Source organism: Rhinopithecus roxellana, chromosome 19, assembly GCF_007565055.1.
Source record: "Rhinopithecus roxellana isolate Shanxi Qingling chromosome 19, ASM756505v1, whole genome shotgun sequence".
Taxonomy (NCBI): Eukaryota; Metazoa; Chordata; class Mammalia; order Primates; family Cercopithecidae; genus Rhinopithecus; species Rhinopithecus roxellana.
Window position 1 is genome coordinate 66,256,926 of NC_044567.1, and position 25,934 is coordinate 66,282,859.

A 25,934-nucleotide genomic window follows, 5' to 3' on the forward strand; every position below is an offset into this window, starting at 1 on the left:
GCTCTGTCTCTTAAGTAATTTCCATTGGGTTGTCAGCATTGATGTTGGTTCCTTCCTGATGAGATCTCCCTTTCTTATCTGCTATATCAGAACATCAGGGGCGGGGGCTGAAAGTATTGAAAAAGATGGAAGCATAACTCTCTGCAGGAAAACAGATTGGTTTCAAAAATGTTGTCCTACATCCTGCCTCAGATGATGGCCCTTCGCACATGATTTCTCTCACTTTTGATGCCCTCACTTTATTTTAAGCTGAAAGAACCAAACCTTCGAGTAAAGCCTCTTTGTTCCTTTTTAGCAGTGAGATATCTCCCAGGATGGGAGACCGAGTGTTTTCTCGGAACAGTCATCATTTAGCTTTTTCCCAAAGGAAGGGAACTCTGTGTGTCCCTGGTGGCTCTGGGAATGGCGTGTGAGCCCATTTCCTCAGAAGTAAAACTAAGATGATAATGAATAGTGTCTGTCTTATTTGTGTCAGATATTCATGTGACACAGACACTAAGTGCTCGTAAACATTCTCAATCCTCGTGACTGCCTTTATGGAATAGGCCTCATGCTTACCTCCATTATACAGATGAGGAAAACTGAGGCCTAGAGAGTCTGAGTCATCCCACTGCTATGTGACCATGTTCCTGCACCATCTAACATGCTGCCAGCGCTCCTGGCGCATGGATGTGAGCAACTGTTTTCTGGATGTGCATACAGCAGTGTGCCAGGCCGCATGACCATGGGGTGCTGCCGCGTAGAGCCGTGAGTGAGTTAGTGGTGAACTAACAGAATTCATTGTCCCCTTTCTGGTAGAGAATTGCTTCTATGTCCTGCCAGTAGAGGAGATGTGGCGTGAAGGGTGGGCAAGGATTGTTTCTGCTGGCTGGGTGACCGTGTCTTTCTTCCTTCCTTCCTCCCGACCAGTCCACGGCTGCGTTCAAGCCTGGTGGGGAGCCATGAAAGCAGAACCGTTTCTCCATCCTCCTTTTGTCCCTGTCACCTTCCCCTGGCTGCTGGCAGAGTACCTGTCCTGCGTCACAGAGAGACAGAGCCCCGATTGTTTTCTTTCCGCTGCGTCTGCTCCTTGCCTCCCCCTCAGCCACCCATGAGGTCTCAGTGCCGTGCCAGCTAGCTTGCTGCAGGGAACCGCTGCCTCTCTTCGAAGCACCCACCCTTCCAGTCTCCCTTCCCTCTCTCACAAAAGCATGGGCCTGTGACTCAGTGGTAGGGGTCACCAGCTTTGTCCTTAAGCCCCCTCTTCATTATTTCCCTGAGCCCACTCTGGGGCCCAGCGTGGGCACTTGTTCAAGTTTCTCTGTTGGTGTTCTTCTTGGTTTAGGGAGGGTGGTTGGCATGTGGTAGAGTTGAGAGGGACCTTCCAGGTGCTTTGGTAGAGTGGTCCCAGGTATCCACTGGGCGTGTTTGCTGCTTTCTCCTGTCCACTTTAGGGTTATATAAACTGCACACAGAAGCCTACAAATAGACTTTTGTTGTTCATCCTCCAGTAGACACTAATTCCATTCGATGGAACCTGGGATGGGCATCGCTTCCTCCCAGGGCAGGGAGCACTGCCTGCTGTCCCACAGCATGTCTCACCCACCCTCGTGGTGGGGCAGGTCGAGGGCCCAACAGGGCTGCTGTTGGGCTTTTTCACTGCAGGCCTCGGCCAGCACCCCCAGGCAGCCCCTATTGCTGCTCTCTGGCCAACAGTCTCCTAAGAGTCCAGGGTTGCCCATTGCTATTGTGGAGTCACACATATTTCTACATGCACACTCCTAGGGAGGCGGAGTCGGTCTTGAAACCGGGTAGGGACCCTTCCATTCCCCCACGCTCCTTTTGACTGGGGCAGGACTGCCCTTGCCCCCTAAGAAGGGGGTAGGAAAGCTCTCACCTCAGAGATGGATGGGTCCCTTGGCCACTGAGTCAGCCACTGAGGCAGAGGAGGGCAGGCAGTCACTCACTGGTGGTGGTGTGAGAGGTACTATCTCTGATTATCCTGTAATGAGATGCTTTTCAGTGAGGGCTGTTCCCTGGAAACAGTGTGACTCCAGGACTATGTGAAGGGGATCTGATTTGGGTCCTACTTCCAGCTCAGCCATTACCAGCCCAGTGGCCTAGGCAGGGCCTTCCTTTCAAGGATTTGATCTTTATACTAGTTTTGATCTTTATTTAGGGTTAGGGTAAGGTTAAGGTTTTGATCTTTAAAATAGTTGTTCCCACCCCGTATAGGACATCTGCCACTCAAAGGGAGGCATGTTAAAGAAACCTTTTATTGCAATAAGCCATAAGACAGAAAAACATGTGCATCACAGGTTCAGCTTGATGAAGTTTCACAGACTGAGCACACCTGTGTAGCCAGTACCATGATCAGGATCTTCCTGAGTCCCTCAGTGGCTTTGAGGGATCTCAAAGCATGGCATCTCCAGGTGGGCGTGGGAGCTTGTCCAGGGCGAAGCGTCTGCAGAGTGTTGCAGTGAGGCATGGTGTGTCCTCACCACCATGTCTCTCTCAGCCCTGCCTGTGTCCAACACAGCAGAGGTGCTCAGTACCCCGTTGTCCACTGAGTGACGGAACGGGTGAAGGGAAACTGGATTCCTATACTCTTGGTCTTTTCCAGGGAGTCTGTGGCCATGTCTTGGTGTTTCTGCTACTTCACCCTTTGTGGTTGACTTGTAGAAGCCCCTCTGCCCAGAGGACTTGATCCTGGGCAGGCAGCAGCAGGAACACGCCATGCCTGGCGTGGGCAGAACCCGTGATCTTGAAAGAGTTGAGCCTCCACGACTTCTGAGAGAGGGTGGCAAGAGCGCTCCGGAGCCTGCCCTCCGCAGAGCTTAGTGCTTTGAGACCTGAACGGTGCCAACCAGACAGAATCCACAGAGTGTTTCTTCTCCTCCTTCCAGAGTCCCTCAGTGGCTTTGACTGGTGAAGACTGGCCAGGCCCGCTGGAGAGATCCAGAATGGAGAGCTGTTTAGTCTGGGAGGCAGGTCAGTCCCAGAGGATGGGTGGGTCAGGGCTTAACGCAAGGAAAAAATATGCCACGTATGGAAGGAAATCACCACTATGCCCTCATAACTGACCAACTGTACATTTTCCCAACCTTGGAAGGACAAGGTGGGAGTAGCAGGCTAGAAGGATGGGTCTTCAAACATCACTGTTATTGCAGAGCTCCCATAACAAGTTGGATTTCTGAGAAGCAGATTGGGAATTCCCAGTGGGAGAGAGGCAGATGAGAGCATCCAAGATAAGGACTTCTTTCCCAGATGCTGGCCTTCCTGGAATGCTGGCAGAGGATCTCAGTTCTTAATAATTATTTTATTGGGTGGGGAAGTCTTTGGAAGCAGAAAATAAGCCAAAGAGGAACTTAATGTCATACCCCCTTCTCAAGGAAAGTTTCATCTACAACATATTTGGTTGATTCTTAGCTTCTGCTCCTGTCCTTTGGAAACATAGCCTGGAGGGTGTCGGGATTTAATGAGCTCTAGCCCCTGCCCCTCCCTTTAGAGTGAGGAGGTGTGTTGGTGTTTGTGGATTTTCTCTGTGAATCACTTCTGAGAACACCAGGGTGCTTCTTTCAGGGTTCTGGACTTACAGTCAGGAGGCCCAATTCCTCCCAGTGACAAACCCCAAGAGTCTTCAGGAAGGAGCCTCAGAGCCTGGGCAGGGTGGGGTCTTCGAGGCTGCTGCCAGGTTTGGGTAGATGTGAGGAGCAGGAGCCAGACAGAGGCTGGGTGCTATTGAGGTTGCTCTGGCATCTGGCATTTGGGCACAAGACCTGTCCTTAGAAGGTTTGGGGCTGGCAGATGCCTTGTGAGCCTGACACTGTTGGTGCAGGGAGACACCTGCATCATCACACACAGCAGCTTCCTCTGGAGTTCAGTGTCCAGGGAAGCAGCAGGAAGGGCTGTGACCTGGCCTGTATTCAGGTGGATTTGGCATGCAGACCCAGGCTGGTCCTGCACATCCCCTGCTAGAGGGAAATCCCTACCCTCCTTTGTCCTCTTCATGTCTGAGACCCTGATGGCAGGGCAACCCAGAGATTCCTGTTGTGTCTGGAGCTCATTCTTGAGTTCCCATCTCTCTAGCTGGTTTGGAATCTTGAGTTTCTCCCAAGCAGGTGATCTGAAGTCCTTTGGGCTTCCAGCTTGCATGGGTTCCTCTGTGCCTGCCTGCTGCCCTCTGGGTCTGTAAATGGTTGGCAGGAAGGTGCATGTGTGAGAATCCATGGTGTGCCAGCCTAGGGCCAGGGCTACAGAGGTTGCTTGCTACTCAAGGGCCTGCCCGGAGCCCTGGCCACATCTCCCACCTCACATACCTTCAAGGGCCATTTCCCTGTAGACAGAACAGTTGCCTGACACAGCCACCGCCTCTCCCTTTTTCCCAGGCCTGCTGGAGAAGGATGGCCCTCCCTCCTGCCTTGTCCTTCAGGCTGCCTGAGGTTTCCGTTTTCTTTCCTTGTGACTGGCATGGCCTTTCAGGGTACTGCCCCCAAGCACTTTATGAATCATAATCACAGCTCCAGCGCGTCCATTCACCCCCACTGCCAGCAGGCTCTTTACAGCTGCGTTTTGTCTCCACACTCCTCTGTCTTTCTTTGCTTTCATCAGGCTCTCTTTGGCCCAGCAAAAAGCTGTAAGTGACTTAATACAGCTGGGTGACCAGCCTGGGACAGACAGACAGCCATTGGAGCCAAGCCTCTGGCATCAAATACAGATCAAGGTCTCGCCTTGAGGCAGTGGTTCCCAGCCTTGGCTGAACATTAAAATCACTAGAGAAGCTTTTAAGAATTCTTATGCCCCAGCCTTACGTCTGAGAATTTAAATCCTAGTCTCTGGGCATAGAACGTCTATTTTGAAATCTTCCCAGGTGATTCCATTATTTAGCAAAAGTTTGGAACCATTGCTTTAGGCTCCTAAACCTTCCATTTTAAGCCAGCTGGCCTTCGTCTCTAGCCTCTAGAGAGGTCTGGGCCCCCTGAAGCTGCTTCTCCCTGCTTTAGTTCCCTTAGGGGTAACCGGGAGGGTGCTGAGGATGGGGCTGGGTTAATGTTGTGGACCTCACAGCTGCATCGCTTTCAGTCTCACTGCAGCAAACAGCAGTTTGCTTTCTTTAGATCTGTGTGGCAGGCCTTTGGGCAGAAAAGGCAGTTATACCATGTGGCATGGTAGCGCCCTCTCCCTCTCAGGCTCAGACAGACTTGGAGACCAGGCGAACTGGGACACAGGAAGCTCCATCCGAGGCCACCAGCGGCAACACTCCACCTGCCTGTGTGCCAGCACTACCTCTTCTCCAGCGCAACTTCTCCCGCTGGCCCTGGTGTGCAGATTTCTGAAAGCGCTTAGACAGGCTAAGGAGCCCCCTTGTCTCCCTTTCCTTCTGTGTTGTGTCCTTACCCTTGCCACTTTGTTCACCTCCCTTCTTATCCATACATGCCTTGGAAAGGTCTCAAAAACTCATGCTGAAGGTATAAAATATTCAATCGATATCTGTTCTGCCCACTGCTGAGCTCGTGGGTATATAGGGCACTGTTGCAGGTTCTTCTCTGAGAATTCATCAGAGGGACTTCCAGACAGTGGTGTAAAAGAGAGTGTGCACTTTTGCAGTGGAGTAGAGTCTGCAAGCCTAGAGGCCAGAGGAGCCATGCATAGGCTTTGTGTGCAAGGGGAAACAGTTCTCTCACATGAGTACTGACACTTTTGAGACCATGCATGTGTACTGGGATTCAACAGTTAAGTAAACGGATGGCAGGTGGCAGGAGCCACTGTTGCACACAGTGACAAGGAACAGGCAGGCAAGGGAAGGAGGCTAGAGTGATCCACGGAGGTATTAGTGTGTTTAGTTGATAGAGACTTTAATAAAGATACATAAGGATACAGAGAGAAGTGTTTATAGATATGTGGTATGCCCAGGTTATATACACCTCTATTTCCTTGTTCCGTTAGCAGAGAGGGCCTAGAATCTGTGAGACCCGCAGAGCAATGAGCACACCTGCCACCCAGATCTTGATTTTTAATGGCACTTTCCAATAAAAGTAAAGCAGGGCTTCTGAAGGGAGTGATCGATTCTAGGGCTGGGGCAGGAAATATACCTCCAAGGTACATGAAGCACCTTGCAGTGCCAGGAAGTGCTTTGAGGCTGCACAGGTGCACATGCGGATGTGGGTGTGTCAGGGGGACATGGGAGCCGGCTGAAAAGCTCCCAGGGGCCAAAGCTGGAACACTTTGAGCAACAAAATAAATACTGTAATGTTGGATTATGGTGTAGTGTGGATGTTTGTCCCCTCCAAACCTCATGTGGAAATTTGTTCCCCAGTGTTGGAGGTGGGGCCTAGTTGGGAGGTGTTTGGGTCATGAGGGCAGATCCCTCATGAGTAGATCAATGCCCTGCCCTAGGTGGGGGCGGCAAGTGGGTTCTTGCTCTCTTAGTTTCCTGGAGACCTGGTTGTTAAAAAGTGCCAGGCAACTTCCTTCTCACTCCCACCCTCCTCTCTCACCATGTGATCGCTGCACACACCAGCGCCCATTTGCCTTCCACCCTGAGTAAAGCAGCACAAGGCCCTCCCCAGATGAAATGTCCACCCTTGAACTTTCCAGCCATCCAGAATTGTGAGCCAAATAACCGTCTTTTTCTTTATAGATGACCCAGCTTCAGGTATTCCCTTATAGCAGAACAAAACAGACTAAGACAACAAAACAGACTAAGACAAATTATAATCCAAAGTATAAAATCCACAAGTCCATATTGGCATAAGGAAATGATTTAGTAAAGAAATAAATAAATGAGAGAGAAGAAACAAAATATCCTGTGCAGAATTCCAGGTAATTTATGCAGCTACTTAAGGATACTGCCATAGCTCCCTACTCCGTGTTGAGTAGTGACTTCTTTCCAGAGAACACGGGTGGGGAGCAGCTCTGCAGCAGAGAAACTGACAGGCACAACCCCAGCCACTCAAGGTCATCATCAACAGTGATCAGTCGTGAAGCCTTGAAAGGATGGGAAGAGAAGGGGACATCACCTCTATGGTTGTCTTCCCTTGAACACATAACCACAGTCTAGTCATGAGAACACCATCAGACAAACCCAAATTGAGGTGCAGTCTACAGCACACCTTGTCAGGTCTGAGAAACTGGTCAGGTCAGGATTCACAGAAGGTCTGATAAACTGTTGCAGCCAAAAGGAGCCTCAGGGGACAGGACACTTAATGTGATGTGGGGTCTTGGGTGGGATCCTGGAGCAGGAGAAGGACGGTAGATGCAAGCTGAGGCCACCTGAATCAGGTTGTTCTGAATGAGGTGCGAGCTTTAGTTAATAACAGGTCAGTATTGGTTTATTCATTGTAGCAAATGCACTGCGCTGATGTGTAAGGTATTAATAACAGGGTAACTTGGGTGAGAGGTGTAGGAGAACTCTTCACACTCTCTGTCAACTCTTCTGTAAATCTAAATCTGTTATGAAATTAAAAGATTATTTAAAAACTTAAAAAAAAAAAAACCCTCTAGGCACAGTGTCTGTGGGGGTGCCCTGTTCCACACGGAGTAGTATAAAAAAAAAAAAGTACCATAGAGACTCAAAGAGAGAGGAAGCCACTGCCACTCTAGGCCAAGCTGCTAGGAAGGACCTGGAAAGGGGGTGCCAGTGGCCTTGCCCTTGAAGGACAGGGAAGACCAGCAGTCCAGCCATGAAGATCCCAGCAGGTGTCCTGAGGCAGGACGGGGGCCCCAGGTCATGAGAGGAAAGCTGGGAAGTGGGGCTCAGGCCATGATGGGAGCCTCACCAGGGGCTTTCTCCCATCTCCCTTGCAGCCTGGGCACCTGCCTGCTGGCCTGTGTGTCCAGGGGGGTCTCTGTTTTCTGCTTCTGCTGAGGAGGGAGACCTGACAATGGGTGGTCCCTGAGAGACCGTGCTGGGGAACAGCTGTGGAGGCTGAAACTAGTGTCCCTCTTGGGACTACACGTTCTGTTGTTGTAGGACTTATTCAGACTCTTCTGCCTGTTAAACTGAGGCAACAGGACCAAGTGGTAACTGCGGACTGACTTGGCCATCATGAGTGGTGCAAACAGGAGGCAGTCTCCTATCTTTCTAAGTGTGATGTCTGGTCAGACCTGTGCCCAGCCTCCCTCGAGCGGGCCGCCTTCCCCAGCACTGTGCGCTCACTCTCTGTCCCCAGGAGGCCTTTCCTACCATATCTGCTGGCTTCTTACCAAGGTCCTTCGCCACACTGTGGCATGCTACACCCACCCCGGTATTTGTTTAGCTTGCCTGACTGCTCTGGAAGGGCAGTTGTCCAGGCCAGGTTTCATCAGTTCTGTTCATTGTCACATGACGGTCATCGGCACCGCACGGAGCAGGTGCTGGGTAAGTATTAATAGTTACGAGGTGTGCAGGTTCTGCGGGCAGTGTGATCCACCTTGGGCAAGCTGCTGTGCTTTTCCAACTGGTACCCCTGTGTAGGCGATGGCAGTGATGCACCTCACACTTGGTGGGACAGAACGTGCCTGTGTGAAAGGCCTGGGTAACTGCTCTTTCTTATCTCCAGCTGAGCTCTGTCTCTGCCCTCCCGCTCCTTGGACCTAGCTCTTTCTGTCGGGATCTCCCAGGTCAAGTCTCGAGCCTTGTGCCTGGAGCCACCTTTAAGACATCTGAATCCTCCAAACCCGGCCTCCTTGCCTCTGCATCCCACAGGTGTTCATCTCAAAGTGGCTATGTATGCCCTCTCTTCCCCTGGGATCATGAAGTCTGAGGCAGGTACCATGTCTACCTCATCACTGTGACCCCAAGCCTGATGTCCAGTAGATGCCATGGAGTTAAAGGATTTGGGGGATGGTGGCCCTGCCCTGTAGCCCCAGCCCCTCCCCAGCTGCCCCCGTCCTCTGTACGTGGAACAGCCCTGGCTCCTGCCGTCTGCTCCTGCAGGGCTCACTCAGGACCCTCATCTGCATGGTTCGTCGCTCCCATGAACTGAGTTTTACTCAGCCTCCTCCCCTCTGCCGCTTTAAGGGGAGCCCAGCTCTGCGGGAGGAGGACAGCCTCCTGAGGACAAGGCTGCGACTGGGCGGTGGGTTGGTGCCACTGGATAAAGGTGTTTCAGGGCAGCCGGTGGCATTGAGGGGGAGGGAGGGAGGATGAGGCGGCCCTCAGGCTGTGCATGTACTGCGTTCCCCACTAAGAGGCACACGGGCCTCGGGAGAGGCTAGGCATTTCTGCTGGTGACACAGCCAACTCAGGCTGTCCTTTCTCCCTGGCCACAGGAGGCCAGTGAGGTGTCCTCAGCCCTGGGCTGTCTCCCAGCAGCCCTCCCAGCTCAGACACCTGGGATGGAACTTGGGGTCTCACTAGCTCCCATGAGCTTTGGGAGCTGTCCACTTGGAGACTCCCCAGGGTTGGGGCTGGAACTGTTTCATGCCCTGGGGGGTGGCAACTTGGGGCTGCCCTTGCAGACCGCTCCTGGCCCTGTTCTGCAGTCTCTTCCACTGATTGGTATCCCTGCCTGCCCTCCCCATCTGAGTCCATCACTAGCGGTATAGCCCTAAAGAATCTATTTTCTATGAAGACAGGGACAGAAGTGCCAGAGAAAGGTAGCTGGGGTATAGGTCAGGTACAGAATTTTTTAAAAGAAATTTGCCAGTACCTATTCTCATCCTGGCAACCACCATTCTACTCTGTATGAATTTGACTACTTTGGGTGCCTCACATAAGTGGAATCATACAGTATCTGTCCTTTTGTGACTGGCTTGTTGCACTTAGCATGTTTTCGAGATTCATCCGTAGTATAGCACATACCAGAATTTCATTCCTTTTTATGACTGATTTAAATGGCAGTGTATGTACATACTGCATTTTGTTTATTCATCTATCTATTGGTGGACACTGGAGTTGCTTCCGCCTCTTGGCTATTGTGAATAATGCTACCATGAAACGTGAGTGTACAAATATCTGTTCGATTCCCTGTATTCAGTTCCTCTGGGTATATACCTACAAGTGGAATTGCTGGATGAAACAGCAAATCTATAAAGTCCAGTTTAATTTTTTGAAGAAGCTCCATACTGCTTTCCAGAGTGGCTGCCCCACAGTTCCAGTTACTCCATGACCTCACCAACTCTGACAGTTTTCTGTTTTTTAACTTATCTCTACCCTAGTGAGTGTGAACTAGCATCTCATTGTGGCTGATTTGGTTTGCATTTTCTTTTCTTTTCTTTTTTTCTTAAGAGACAGAGTCTCACTCTGTTGCCCACGCTGGAGTGCAGTGGTGCCATCACAGCTCACTGCAGCCTCGAACTCCTAGGCTCAAGGGATCCTCCCTGCTCCCAAGTAGCTGGGACTACAGGAGTATACCACCACATCTGGCTATTTATTTTTTAATTTTTATTTTTAGAGATGAGGTCTCACTATCTTGGCCAGGTTGGGCTTGAACTTCTGGCCCCAAGCAATCCTCCTGCTTTGGCCTTCTGAAGTGCTCGGTGACTTTCATTTTCTAATGGCTAACGATGTCAGGCACCTTTTTATGTGTGCCTTGGCCATTTGTATACCTTCTTTGGAGAACTGTATATTCACATCCTTTGTCTATTTTTAATTATTTTTTGTTGTTGAGTTTTAGGAGCTCTTTATTCTAGATACTAATACTTTATCAGATATATGATTTGCAAGTATTCCCTTTCCTTCCCTAGGTTGCCTTTTCACTCTTTTGGTAGTGTCCCTAGATGTACAAAGGTTTTTAATTTTGATGAAGTCTAGTTTATCTTTTTTTTTTTGCTTTTGTTGCTTATGCTTTTGGTGTCATATCTGAGAAATGGTTGCTAAATGCAGTGTTACTGGGCTTTTTCCCCTTGGTCTTCTATGCATTTTATAGCTTTTGTTCTCGCATTGAGGTATCTGCTCCATTTCAGGTTCATTGTTGCATATGGTGTAGCATCACCCTTGGTTGGTGGATCCTGCTACCTGACCATTGTGGTGAGTGAGGGGGATGAAAAGCTGTTCTTCCCCAGTTCCCATGCCTCTCCCACCCTCTTTCCATCTACCCCCGCACCAGTTTTAGGAGGAAGGTGGGCCTTAGCTGGGTGAGGGCTCCCAAGGGAAGCTCCTCTGGCAGAGGGCCCTTGACCACTTGGCGGGGGCCCTGGTATCTTGCTGCCCAGGCAGCGGCTGGAGCCAGCAGGCCAGCCTGGCACAGCAGGTGTGAGGAGGAACTTCCTGGTCTTGGCAGCAAGTGAAAAGGGTCCTTGTTTTCTTATTTTCTGCCTTAAAAAAAAGTAGTTTAGTGGTTCTAACTACGCCCCTGGGAAAGCCCTGAACAGGTCATTTCCTCAGCATCCCACAAAGTCCCTTCTAGCAGAAGGCCCAGCCCACGCACTGCAGCATCAAGGCTGGGGCAAGGCCCACACTGCACTGTTGCTGCTGGCATTAGGAGATGCTGCACATCTTGGAGGCCCCCTCCTGCTAATCCATGAATGCCTCAGAAAGCCCACAATGTCTCTAGGGCCAGAGCTGAATCTTAAAAGGGGGCCTACTTGGGATGGGAGCAGCAGCTCTGCCTCTGCGGTGACACCCACTGTCACATCCCAGTAGAGGGAAAGAAAGGTAGGGCCTCGGGATTTTATCCCTGGCTGCATGGTTCCTGCTTCTTCTGTGGTGGAGGCGGCGTGCTGTGGTGGGCTAGGAGTTAGGAAACCTGGGCCTCAGTTTCCATGTCCAGACATTAGGGGAGAGAAGGGGTGTAGAGGGCCTTCCAGGCCTGTGTTGGTAGGGAGGTGAGCTCTCTCTCCTCATGGAGCCTTGAAGGCCTATTGAAAGGCCTGGCCTGCTTGGTACTGAGCCCATGGTTTCTCCCTGTTATCTGTGCAGTGTTCTGTTTTGTTTTGTTTGAAGTGTACAAGTCATTGTCTTTTAGGATATTCACATAGTTATGCAACCACCAACACAATCTAATTTCAGAGCATTTTTCATCAACCCCCAAACAAACCCTGCATCCCTTAGCTGCCACCTCCACTCCTCCCCTCCTGCTTCCCATCTTTATCGATTGGCCTGTCGTGGACGTTTTGTGTAAATGGAGTCATGCAGCATCATCTCCACAACTTTACCATCTGCTGGTTGCAGCAGAGTCCTTGGCCCAAGGCTGCAGTGGTGGCTTCAGACCAACACCATGGCCTTGGTGGCCTAGGTGTTGTTCATGGGAAGGCCATTCCTCAGGGGCCTGCATCTCTTTCCAGACAGCTTGTCCACCTCATGCCCTGCAGAGCCTGTCACTGTCTGGTCTTTGCACACATATCATCCTGTTCACCCTTAATGAATATGGGATTTTGGTAAAGTTGATGGTTTCTATTTTATTTTATTTTTTTAGTTTAGTTTAGTTGAGTAGTTTAGTTTAGTTTAGTGAGATGGAGTCTCACTCTGTTGCCCGGGCTGGAGTGCAGTGGCGCAATCTCAGCTCACTGCAAGCTCCACCTCCTGGGTTCACGCCATTCTCCTGCCTCAGCCTCCCAAGTAGCTGGGACTACAGGCACCCGCCACCAAGCCAGGCTAATTTTTTTGTATTTTTTTAGTAGAGACGGGGTTTCATGGTGTTAGCCAGGTAGTCTCGATCTCCTGACCTCGTGATCCGCCCACCTCAGCCTCCCAAAGTGCTGGGATTACAGGTGTGAGCCACCACGCCCGGCGATGGTTTCTATTTTATAAATAAAACATATCTATTACATATATAAGTAAATCTATAATATAAATCTGGCAGGGTTGGCTTGTTTCATTGTTCAGAAATGTTTACTGAAGCACGTATTGGAAGGTGCTGACCTAGGTGTATAGAGTGAATAAATACAAGGAGTTTTACCAAGCACCTTACAGCTTAGTGTGCAGAGCAGTTGGGCAGATCTGTGAATGGGCCATGGCCTCTGCACAGGGGCTCCCTTCAGGGAGCACAGAACAACGATCCAGGAGGGGAGATGTGCCAGGCAGGCCTCTCCGGCAGGGCAGTGATAAAGGAGGCTGTCCTGTGCAGTGGGTAACCGTGGGTCTCCCAGGTCAGCCAACAGGTCCAGTAGGCAAGGTGGGGCAATTGGTGCAGGGAGCAGAGCTTGGGCTGGGAGCTGTTGGAGCAGTCAAGTCTGGGGATGGCCTGGCCAGATCTGTGTTCATGAAGAATGGTTCTGGGGCTATTCCTATTGAACTGTTCTGGGGCTCCGAGTGCTGCTATGCCTAGGAGGGTAGAACCCGTGGGCCTCTTCACTGTGTACCAGGTGTTCCCAGCTAGCCGCATCTGGCCAGGCCTCCCATGGAACTCCCAGAATCACAGGTCTGAGGCCTCCCTCCTGCCAGTCCCCAGTCTGTATTGGTGGGCAGTGGGAAAGGGCCTGCCCTGTGTGCATCTGCAGCTGGGGAGAGGGATCAGAAATGTTTTGCAGGTAGCGTCTGGGGCCTGGTGCTGTCAGCCTGGGGCTCAACAGAGGGGCAGACCCTGCTCTGCCCTGGAATGTGGCCTGGGAAACCAGCATCTGGTGCTCCCCAGGGCCCCAAGGCAAGGGCCGGAGAGGAACAGGGAGAATCTGTGAGATACTCAACTGCCTTTGGATTGACCCCTCAGCTTGGTCCATTGTTTTCAAGAGCCCTTATCATCCATCTTAGCACAAGTAGCTGGCCGTGGTCTCTGAGTAAATGACGTGCCCCCTCCCCTTGCAGGAGATGGTGACCCATGATGCCCAGAGCTCCTCAGTCCACTGAGCCCTGCCTCTCTTGCCCCAGGGTAGGAGACGGAACATGCCTGACACTGTTCTCCCTTCTTCCCAAGCATTCAGGGAAAGTTGTTGAACCCATCATCTTCTGACCACCACCCTTGCCTGGTAGGAGAGTGGTGGTGTGCACTGAGAAGCAACAGGGGACAGCACGGGTGTGCCAGCCTGAGCCTGAGCCCGAGTCCGAGTCCCGCTTCAGCTGTGCAGTATTGTTTGTAGTCTTGTGACAGAAGGGGGTAGATTATCACCCCAAAGGGAAATCTCTAGGCTGAAACATTAGGCCACTCCTCATTCCCCTCCCCTAGTCCCTGGCAACCACTCCTCTGCTTTTTCTCTATGGGTTGGCCTTTTCTGAACATTTCACCAAGATGGAATCACACAGTATGTGTGCTCTTGTGGCTGGATTCATGCACTTAGCGTGATGTTTCCAAGGTTTGCTCATGTTGGAGCATGTGTCAGGATTTCATTCTTTTTATGGCTGAATAAAATAATATTCCATTATATGAATATTGCATGTTGTCTGTCCATTCGTCCACTGATGGACATTTGGGCTGTTTCCACCTTTTGGCTATCACGAATTATGCTGCTACAATATGATTTGTGTACACGTTCGAGTACCTGTCTTCTGTTCTTTTGAGCATATATCCAGTAATCAACTTGTTTGGTCATGTTTGTAAATTTTTGAGGAACTACTAAAGTTTTCCACAATAGCTACACCATTTTACAATCAAAATGAGACCTATATTTACCACCATTTTACATTAGGGAAACTGAGGCTCACAGTTTGTGACTTGCCCAGAATTACAGAGCTAGTGAGTGTGGAACTAGGACTTGACTCCGAGGGTAGGCTCTTCTTGGCTAGAGAACTCTGAAAACAGAGAGCTCAGAGTCTACCTTAGATCTCAGAACTTCTATGGAGGGAAACAGCTGAGAGAGCAGTGGTTTGTGGCTCCAGCTCTCCCTCCTGTCCTGGACTGATGGAAGCCCCATGAGCTGGTCTCCCTGACCTGTGCCGTAGGTCCAACCTAGGTAGCCCTGGCTGGCCAAAGCTGCCTGGGGTCCTAGGAGTCTCACAGGGGCTGTGTGGCTGGCCCAGGTCATGGCGTTGTCTCCCTGCCCTTCTTGCTGCAGCCAAACTGCTTCTAGGGGCCTGATCTAACAAATCACAAGCCTGTCTTTTGAGGAGGTGCTGGTGACCACCCCAAAGGCCACAGGTGTAGAATGGGCATCCAACTCCTGGCCCAAAATCCCTCTGGGGCTGCAGGACCCTCTCTGGGGTCTGCCAGGTTGTAGCATGCAGGTTTCATGTGAGACACCTGAAGGGTGGGGAAGGGTGCAGAATCATGGCTCCCTTCCCAAGGAGATGATATGACCCGGAATCAGACCTGATACCTGAGGACAGGCGTTGGGATGAGGGCTCAGCCCAGCCTAGGGGCTGTTCCATGCAGCACCAAGAGGCTACAATGTGGAGGATGATTGTGGAACTGCCCTTTGAACCATGAGGACTGTGGAATACACCAGGACTGGCAGTGACGACTGGGAAGGGGGAAGGGAGTTCTGCCCAGCAGGTACCTGCTACGGCCCTTTGTCAGTCCCTAGGCATGGTTGGCCTAACGCTTCTCTGAGTTGTGGCACAGAGGCCAGGCAGAGACTTTGCTTACTCCGAGTCTGCGTGGGATCATGACCCCTTTTCTGTGGCTCTTTCCAGTTTCCTCAGAGGACTTGGGCTTTGGGGATATCTCTCTGTGGAGAGTGCTGCTCACTGGAGAGGTCTGCAGCCCCAGAGGGACTTTGGGTCAAGAGTTAAGTGCCCTTTCTACACCTAATGGCCTTTGGGGTGGTCACCAGTGCCTTCTCAAAAGAGAGGGGCTTGTGATTTGTTAGATCGGGTTCCTAGAAGCAGTTTGGCTGCAGCAAAAAGAGCCAGGAGACCACCTTTGACCTGGACCAGCCACGCAGCCCCCATGAGCCCCGCTCCTGTGTTGTGCCTCCCAGGATGTGGGTTCCGGGGGCACCTAGGAACTCAGCTGGTGCTCCCCAAGGGCTGTGTTCCTTCCTGAGAAGACTATGGAGCCAACCTCCTGAATTCCAAAGAAAGCAGGGACTTCTCCTTAGACCTGGCTTGAGCAGCCAGACCAAGTATGCAGCACAGCCCACCAGCCCAAGGGAGGAGGGAGTTGGTGTTCCTGCCTGCGCGCTGCCTGATCAGGCCATAGCTCAGTGAAGGCAGGGGCCTTCACTGAGGCTGAAGGCAGGGGCCGTGCTGAGCAAGTCTCCACGTGGTCCAGGCTGGGTGGCCCTGCCTACAGTTTCTCTGATAAACTTAGGCATGACCTTGTGCAAACAATTGCAAAGTCCAGGGAGGAAAGATGCCAAGGAGAGAGGTGCAAGGGTGCCAGTCAGAGGGGACCAGACTTGTTCTGGGTGGCGCCATGGAGGGCCACGTCCTGTACCCACTTGGAGCCCCAGCTTGTACATCTGAAAGTCAGAACAGTGATGTGCCTGCCTCCTGAAGCTGTCATCAGTACCTGTAGCTACTCAGGGCCTGGCCACAGTGAGCACCCGGGAAGTGGTGAATGCACTTCCTGCTTCTGCTGCAAGGCAATTCCCCGTGTCCTCCCTGGAATGTGCTAAGCCACCTGTCCCTGCCAGAGTGCAGATGAGCGAGTTGACCACTCAGCACCAAAGTTTGCAGGCAAAGCTTTTCATACTCCTTAAATGGGTCACAGTGCATATGAAAAAATAATAAATACAGTGCACGTGGTAGAAATACTGACTCACCGTTGTCCATGTCATGTGCGTGTGTGCACTTGTGTGTGTGCTCATCATGGTATGAATGCGGTGTTCCTTGTGGGCCTTGGTTGGATGAGTTTGTGAAACATGCTGTCTCAGGACCTCAGGTGTGGGGGGAGTCAGGTTTCACTTTCCGACCTACAGATTTTGGGAGTAATTCTTTGCGCTGGTGGAGAGCCTTTCTTTCTTGAGTCTCTGTTTTCCAGTCTGAATGAGGGATTAAGGGATAAAGGGAAGACTCCTACCCAGGTCTCACGTGTGACTGGTTCTATAACAGCAGCTGCCTGGAAGGAAGGGTCTCCTGACGATAACGCCAAACAGCCCCTCACCATATTTCTGCTTACTTTCTTCTTGTTTCCCTCTGACTTAGAAGCTTGCCTTCCCACACTCATGGGGTCAACAAGAAGCAAAGACCGGTTTCCCCAAGAGTGCACCTGTTTGGGCCAGGGATGTGGTGGAGGGTCCCCGGTTGGAGAGGCTGCTGCAGCAGTATTATCCTAACCCAGGAAGGTTGCTCTGGCGTCTGACAGACGCCCTGGCTGCAGTGCACAGAGCTTGCAGTCTCCTGTGGGCCTGTGGACAGAGGACAGGCAGGAGGAGCAGGGTGTGCTCATCTCTTTGGAGAGAACCTTTTGTCCTGTGTCTTCCTGCCTAAACAATCTGCAGCCTGTAGCACCTCTGCCCTCTTAGCTGGGGTAGGATGGAGCCTAGAAGAGGACCAGAGGCTCCTGATAGCTGGAGGGCTATGTGGGGGCTAAACTCATAACTTGGTGACATAGCAGAGTCGATGACCTACATAGGGCCATCTCTTTTTCGGAAAATAAACCAAGCAAAACTAGGTGAAGCTCAGCCTCCTAGGAAACCTGGATTCCTGACCTCTGGAGTTATAGAATTAGGGCAGGGAGCTCATCAGAGCTGCTTTGCTGATAGCGTTAGAGCTGAGGCATTCCTTCTGGCAGGATTTGGGTTACAGCCTAGATATTTGCCCTTACTCTCACAGCACAAGGTTCAGGCCTACCCAGACGTAGATGGTTGTGTCCTGCCCCCTAGGCAGAGGCAGGGGAGGGGAGAGGTGCTGGCTGAGGGTCTCCCAGGAGCCATTGGTTGAGTCTGCTCCAGTCTTGTAAGCCCTGGAAATGCTGCTGAGTGTAGAGCAGCAAGGGGACCAGCTGTGGAACCAGAGTGCCTGGGTTTGAATCCCAGCGTGGCTACTTCCTAGCATTGTGACCTTAGATCTAAATTACAGCCCTGCATTGTTTAATGACAGGCACACATCCTGAGAAATGCATCCTTAGGCAGTTTGGTCCTTGTGTAAATATTCTAGAGTGTGCTTACACAAAGTTAGACAGTACACCTTACTGTACAACTAGGCTTTGTGGTAGAGCCTATTGCTTTGAAGCCATAAACCTGTACGCATGTACTGTAATATTGCAGGCAGTTATAACACAGTGGCAAGTATTTATGTATCCAAACCTAGCAAAACAGAGGGCCCTGTTGACTAACACCGTCGTGCAGTGCATGGCTGCACTTAGCTTCTTAGCAGTGTGCTTCCTTGTCTGTCGGATGGGGGTGACAGTATTGCCTGCCTCAGTGTGTGTTCGGAATGTTCAGTGAGAGGACGCAGGGGAAGAGTTTGCAGCAGTGCCTGGTATTCAAGGGCATGGGCGCAAACGTGAGCAGCATTGCGCCCTGCGCCTGTGCCGGTACTGTTGTTGCTGCTTCCCCCATCGGCAGCAGGGAGAGGGGGAACGCTGCGCTACTGAGACTTGGAGGGAGCTGTTTTCTTTTTCCTTTTCTTTTTTTTTTTAAGTTCAGGGGTACAAGTGCAGGTTTGTTACATAGGTAAACTTGTGTCATGGAAGTTTGTTGTACAGATTATTTCGTCACCCAGATATTAAGCCTAATACCCATTAGTTACTTTTCCTGATCTTCTCCCTCTTCCCACCCTCCACCCTCCGAAAGTCCCCAGTGTGTGTTGTTTCCCTCCATGTGTCTATGTGTTCTCATCATTTAGCTCCCACTTATAAGTGACAGCATGTGCTATGTGGTTTTCTGTTCCTGTGTTCATTTGCTAAAGATAGTGGCCTCCAGCTCCATCCATGTCCCTGCAAAGGATATTATCTTCTTCTTTTTTATGGCTACGTAGTATTCCATGGTGTATATATATCACATTTTCTTTCTCTGGTCTGTATCATTGATAGGCATTTAGGTTGATTCCATGTCTTTGCTATTGTGAATAGTGCTACAATGAGCATACATATGAATGTGTCTTTATAATAGAATGACTTATATTCCTTTGGGTATATACCCAGTAATGAGATTGCTGGGTCAAATGGTATTTCTGTTTTTAGGTCTTTGAGGAATTGCCACACAATCTTCCATAGTGGCTGAACTAATTTATACTCTCACAACAATGCATAAGCATTCCTTTCTCTCTACAGTTGAAGGGAGCTATTTTTATAGCAGGTCCTCAGACCTGGACCTGTCTTCCAAGAGTGCTGGTTAGAAGCAGTACATAAATACAATTTGAAAAGTTAGTCCCAGACCTTCACACAGTGCTGGTGGGAATGTGAAATGGTACAGCCACTTTGGGAAATAGTCTGACCCAGCACTTCTGCTCCTGGGTACACACCCAAGAGAAATGAGAGCACACGAACACTGTACAGGAATGTGCATAGCAGCACTATACACAGTAGCCAAAAAATGGAAACAGTCCAAACGTCCATCAACAGATGAATGGATAAACAAAATGTGATATAGCCACAAAATGGAACGTTTTTCAGCTGTAAAAAGGATTGAAAGACTGACACATGCTGCAATGCAGAGGAACCTTGAAAATATGCTAAATCCTTGAAAATATGCTAAATGGAAGCCAGATTTTTCCATGTATGCAAGGTATCCAGAAGAGATACATCCACAGAGACAGGAAGCGGGTTAGCAGTTGTTGAGGTGGGGGCAGGTGTCAAAGGGAAGTGACTACGAATGCTCCAAGGCTTTTCAAGGGGAGATGGAAATGTTCTGCACTTAACTGCTATACAGCTCTGTGAACATGATGCTAAAAACCGTTGAACTGTACACATCAGGTAAATTGTATGTAAATTATATCTCAATAAAGCTGTTGTTAAAAAGAAAAGCTAGGCCAGGGGTGGTGGCTTCACGCCTGTAATGCCAGCACTGTGGGAGGCTGAAGCAGGCGGATCAGTTGATGTCAGGAGTTCGAGACCAGCCTGGCCAACTTGGTGAAACCCCATCTCTACTAAAAATAAAAAAATTACTATAAAATACAATACTAAAAATACAAAAATTAGCTGGGCTTGGTGGCAGCCACCTGTAGTGGCTCCCAGCTACTCGGGAGGCTGAGGCAGGAGAATCGCTTGAACCCAGGGGGTGGAGGTTGCAGTGAGCCGAGATCACACCACTGCACTCTAACCAGGGCAACAGAGCAAAACTGTCTCCAAAAAACAAAACGAAAAATTAATACCAGGATTAAATAAAAATGAGATCATCTGATTAAGAGCAGGAAGTTTTTTTTCCCTCCTCCGGGGAAATAGATTGGACTCTGGAGTTAAAATTTTCCCCTCTTTGATAACTGTTATTTACCCCCGTTTGCTCTCCTTTCTCTGTGCGTGATAGGGTTCGGTGATGCCCGCCTTACAGTAAGTAATATTGAAGAGGGCATAAAAGAGAGTGTAACTGTGAGATTTTGACACACAGGTAGTTAATATATGCTAATTTCCTTCAGTTCTGGCCCAGCTTGGTATGTTTTTGCCTTTTATTAATGCTTCTGAAATCCGTTTTGGAAGGAGGTAAAACCCTCACTTTGCACATGAGGAAACTGAGGCCCAGAGAGGTGGAGAGGTGGTAGGCATTGCTTCATACTGAGTTGGTGAAGCTGAGACACAACCACGTTCAGCGACAGAGCAGGGGTTTCGTTGGGCTGGGGGCCAAGTGCCCAAACAGTTACTGTGTAAGAGGGAGGAGTGGGCTTCAGGGACAGTGAGCAATTTGGTGACACTGAACCCTGGAACCGTGGCCTCAAAGTGGGACCTGTGCCTCCAGGAGGCCAGTGGATGATCCCTTGAGAAGAAAACTTTGGAATTTCTGTTATGTTCCATCTAATGTATGTCTCTATGTGTGTGTGTGTGCACACGCGTGCACCCTCTTAATAGACTGGCGCCTGTGTATGGATACACAGCTCATCCAGGGCCTGCACTGTCAGCATTTTGAGATCACGGTCCCAAGGACCAGGGTGGGAGTCAAAGACCAGAGAGGAAGGGCCGCCTTAGGAAAGCCCCTCTGCCTCCACGGTTGTTTCTCCACGATGGCTTCTGGCTCACTCTGGTAACGAGTGCACTGGCCACTTTACCATTTCATGTCATCCAGTCCTCACTGTGGTCCATGGAGTTTCCTCAGTTAGCAAACAAGAGAGTCCACCTCAGAGAGACAAGATGCCTTGTCTAAGGAGGTGGGGGTGGGGTGTGCTTTTACATGGGGGTGTTGGGCTCAAGAGGGAAGTCAGAGCAACCCTTCATTTGTCCAGAGGGTTCAGACAGGCACCTCCACCATGCCAGGATGCCCAGGATGAGAACTTCTGTCAAATAGAGTAAAGGGGCTGGAGCTGGAGAGAGGAGATTGGGAAAGCCAGGATCCCTGCCTTGGGCAGGAAGGCCCACCTGTCCTGTGGCTGTGGCCATAGCACTCAGTGTGGGCCTCCCCAACTAGAAGGTGGCAGGGGCTTGGATCCAGCCTTCCGGGACTAACTTAAAGATGGGGTCTGAGGCTGCCTCCTCTACCCTCTCCTCCTCAAGAAACACCCACTCCACTGTTGGAGAGCACTGAGCTGGGCTTGAATGTGGCTCCTCCTTGTGTCCCCCCAGGGTCATTGCTGAGGCAGGATGCCAACGGTGTGTGCTGAAAGGGTGAAACCACTGAAAGAGGCTTCCCTGTGAGCCCAGCCTCCATCCCACCTGCTGTGCCACCTCCATTCTGAGCTGGACCCACGGGGGATAGCTGAGTCCAGAGACCCCACAAGGAAAGGCTTCTTGGACCTGGGCATTTAACCATGGAGAAAAGAGCCAGCAGCCATGTAGGCAAGGGCTTTGCAAAGCCAGCAGCCCTAGGGTCTGACTCCTGCGGCAGGCATCAAGGGGTGTAGAAAGAGGTGGCAAGTAGGTCAGAGGAAGTAACAGGAAGATCACAGGAAGATCACAGGAGCTTAGCTGGAGGGACGAGGAGGTTGCATCTGACCCGTATCTGAAAGAAAGAAGGTCGGGGTTGTGGAGATTGGTTGGTCTGAGCTCAGCGTGGGCACCAGACCCAGCATCGTGCTCTTCAGATCAAGCCCCCATTGACTGTCAGCAAGGAGCTTGAGGCTGGATAGTGGTAGGAACGTTCTCGACCTCTGGGTGGAAGGCAGCCCAACTGCAGGCCACCCCTCAGATGGATCAGAAACATCTCCTGCTTCTTCAAGAATGAGAACAAGGAAATGGTGGGCTGTTGGGGATGCTCGGTGGAAAGGCCAGCAGCTGCCCATTAGTGGGGTGGAGTCAGTGTGGAGCGTGTTAAGGACAGGGGCACCCTTGGTGTAGTGGTAGCCATGGCGACCCATCTGCTCTCCCAAAGCATCCTTACGTTGGGAGAGTAAGAAAGAGGGCAGAGGGCACATGGCTAAACAAGTCATCTCCATAAAGGTCCTCTTGCCTAGCCCTTTGCCTCAGTAGGGACTTCTTAAAGGCTTCCTTTCCTGCCTTTGGTTTTCTGTCCCTAATTTCAGTGTCTTAACAGCTTTTGCTGTAAGAAAAACAGTTACTGTTTGCCATGCCAGAACTGGCGTGGCAGCCTTTGCTGGGCTCCGCTCTGGCCCTGGGAAGGTGCTGTGGGCCAGGCTGCCGGGTGTGCTCCTTGGCCGCCTCTAAAGAACACACAGTGCACCCACCCCACAGCCTGCTCTCAAGGATGTGGCTTCTCTCTGGCCCCCTCCTTGCCTCTAAAAATAACCCTGCTATTTTGAAACTGCCTCCTCTGGAGCTTTTTCTTGCTTCTCTGTGGGATCAGCAGCCCTTCTGAGACCAGGATCTCGGCTGCCCCTGTCACCCCAGCTGTCCCCATCCTGTCCTCCTCTACACATCCCCTCCAGTGCAAGCGGGATGTTGCTCTCCAAGTAGGAGGGGTGTTTAGCTGGGTGTCCGCTGGAGAAGGCCAGGCCTGTCTCCGTCCTCCCTGGGATGGGCGCAAAGGAAGAGGATCTGGGGCTGGGGCGAGGGAGAGCACGCCTGGAGGCCCTACAGGCTGGAAGGGTCAGGAATAGCCTAGAGCTGTGGGACGTCTATGGCCCCGTTGGCTGGCCTCTGGGTGACTCTCTGCCGCCTTCTTGCAGCCAACGACTCTGCCTCAGGGCACCATCAACATGAACCAGTGCACAGACGTGGTGGATGGGGAGGGCCGCACGGGCCAGAAGTTCTCCCTGTGTATTCTGACGCCTGAGAAGGAGCATTTCATCCGGGCAGAGACCAAGGAGATTGTCAGTGGGTGAGTATGCTGGTGCTGTGGAACAAGGCGCCACCACCTGCTGCGGAGCCAACACCAAATGGGCCGCCTGCCCCTGTGGTGGTGTCGACGTTGTCTACTTCGCCATGTGTCTCTATTCTTGGGTTCTGTCTCTGTTCTCCGCACTACCATGTGCTAAGCAAAGCAGAAATCAGGACATCCGCCATTCCACCTGCAGCCTCTGGGGACCCCTCTTTGCTCTGGCCACATTACCCTCCTCGGGCCTTCCCACCTTTGCACTCACCACACCCCCAACTCACCTGCCCCTCCACCTGGAAGGGGATCAGTCCCTGAAGTGCATGACCTGGGCACGCCTTCCCCCAGTCTGGGGTGGCTGCTCCTCCTTCCAGAGAGGGTGTGCGCTCCACCACCTGTGAGAGCACCAGGTTACTGCTGTGTCCACGTGTTTCTCCCTCAGTGATGGTGGGGGTGGGAGGTGTCTCAGTCACATCCCCAGCACCTCACACCTGCGCCACTCTGCTGTCACTGCACAGATTGGTTTCTGTGAGTAGAGAGAATGGATAAGTCTTTCGCTCACCCAGGTCCCCCAAGAGTGGCGGACTGGCTCAGATTGAGAGAGCCAGGGGCCTGAGCGCAGTGCTCCTGAGCCCAGGGCAGCATCTGCCTTCCCAGAGCTCCTAATCTAGCAGGGGATTCTTTGCTACCCGCATGGCCTGTGCCGTGGTGAAAAGCCGTATGTGGTCATGTGGTCTGTGCAGATGACAGGCTCATTGGGCCTGACAGGAGCTCGCAAACTGGATCTCCAAGAATCCCTGTCTTGCTTAAGGCTGAGAAGGAGGCACATGAGTCTAAGAAGCTCTGGGAGAAAGTAAACCTGAGGCTTGCTGGGCCAGGCTGACTGTAGCAGTACAGAGTAGAGGGAATCAGGAATATGAAGCCCTTGGGTTTGAACACACAGATGACTCGGAGCACCAGCCTTGCGTTAGCCTCTCAGCTGCAGCCTAGCCAAGCCTGGTGAGTGAGCACGGCCGTAAGTCCAGGGTCACGTGGCAAGGCATCCAGGAGCCAGTGCTGGGCCCCGAGGGGAACTCTCTGCGGATGTGTGCTCTCCCCTAGAGTCCTCCTCTGGAGAGAGGCAGGTTTGCATTTCTGAGCACCTGGAGCTGAGCTGGAGGAGAACTTGTGTCTCCCCCGATCTTAATCCAGAACCATATGATCAAGAATGTCAAGGGCTTCTGAAGAACCCTCATGGTACAGTCGAGGAGACCCAGGGCCTGGAGACGGGAGCCTGGCCAAGGGCACCTTCTGCACTTCTTGGCTCACACCTGTTGCTGCTATTGGCCAGGCGGGACACAGCCGAGGCTCCCTCTGCCCAGGTGGCTTCTCTAGGAAACCCTCACCCTTTCAACAGGAGCTGGGTCCCGGGGAGGGTGTGGGTAACAGGTGGGATGGATGGGAGTTCTGGGTCTTCAGAGCAGGCTGGGGAGTGTCTGAAGCAGGGTTGGTTCTAGGACCAGCCCAGAGAGGTATGTGTTGTACCATGTGGTATTAGGAGAGGGTGATGTTTAGTATTTGGACTGCCTCCAGCAGGCAGCCTAAGTCCTGCCAGAGGTCCTCACTCCATCCCAAGCCCCTCTCCTATTTCTACTCTCTTCTGTTGCATGTTCAGGCTTGCCATACATATGCAGCTTGGGTAGACAAGATCGTTAATGGACCAAGTTACCAGGTGCACATGCCATTGGGGCCCCGCGTGTGGTGGCTCAGTGGCATATCCAAAGCCAGGATAAGCTACCTGAGGCTCTTCCACTTCCCCTCGCCCTGGTTGTGGGCCATGTTATTTTGTGCCCAACAGGCAGGTTCTCACGTGGCAGCCTGTCCTGGGCCTCTGCAACCCCTTTCATGAAAGTGGGCAGCCACTTCCTCACCTTCCCACAAGCTGGGATGCTCAGCTGTGAGGGAGTCAGGCGTGGCCTGTGCACCCTGGGGACAAGTACTTTTGCCTCCTTCTCCTGTTGCTCTGTCTCCTGCCCTCGCTGACAGCCCCCTTCCTCTGCTCCCTCTGTTGCCCGTTATAACTCCTCTTCCCAGTAACCTCATCCCTAGGCTCTGGAGCGCCACTCTGTGTCTGAGCTCTCTGATCACATCAAAGCTGGTCCCTAAGGAGGTGCAGACACTTCCGCCAGGCAGCTGGGAGCAGGGTGGATTGGGGACAGCCCCACCCAGCCTTCTTCCCAGGTCTTCTCTGCATAGCCCTGACAGCTGCGTGGGCTGCCAGGTCTCTCTTGGGCCTGGGTAGAGGAAGTTGGCAGCTCTTTCCAATTCCCACTTCCAGGATGCTGGACCACACTTTACACAGCTCTTTTAGACGAGGTGGGATTTGGGTAGGAGTTGGCAAGGGAGCTCTTCTGTGCTCTCAGCTGGGTGAAGTCGGCTTCCCTTCGCCCTGCCCTGCCTTTTAACCTTGCCCACTCCCCTGTTCTCACTCATCTGGGCTCTGCCGTCCCCATCTGGAGAGCCCCAGCACCTACCAGTCCCATATTCACACTCACCCTGCTCCTCTCTTCTTGGGGTTTGTTTTGTTAACATTTATAACACATCTGGATGATGTTAGATGCTTCCTGTTGGACTTCCTTGAGAAATCCAAGTGCAGAGGACACAGTCCATCATCTGTTCCTGGACCCTGCATCTCTGTGACTCCAGCCACAGACTCCAGTCTGAACAGAGATTAAGGTGTGTAATGGGACTGAGGCCACATGGGACACCTGCTGTCCTGGCTCCTCCCGAGTCCTGGGCTTGCTGGAGCCAGCCCAGGAGAGCTCAGCAGCTCCGCATAGTCAGCAGAGCACCTGCGGTGCAGCCTTCTCCCCTCCCCTCCAGGTTCCATCCTGCAAGGCCATTAGTCATTGCTGACTGATGGAACCTGGGCCAGTCTGCAG

The 25,934-nt window shown here is 51.7% G+C and overlaps 1 protein-coding gene across 3 annotated transcripts in view; it reads left to right on the top strand.

Annotated features, from left to right (window-relative positions):
* MPRIP (myosin phosphatase Rho interacting protein) overlaps positions 1 to 25,934 on the top strand; it is a 150,475-nt gene that overhangs the window by 61,145 nt on the left and 63,396 nt on the right. For all 3 annotated transcript variants that reach the window (XM_010370933.2, XM_030922514.1, XM_030922515.1), the window contains exon 4: positions 22,868 to 23,019. In XM_010370933.2, coding sequence (XP_010369235.2) covers positions 22,868 to 23,019 — 152 coding nt within the window. The remainder of the gene's footprint in view (positions 1 to 22,867; positions 23,020 to 25,934) is intronic.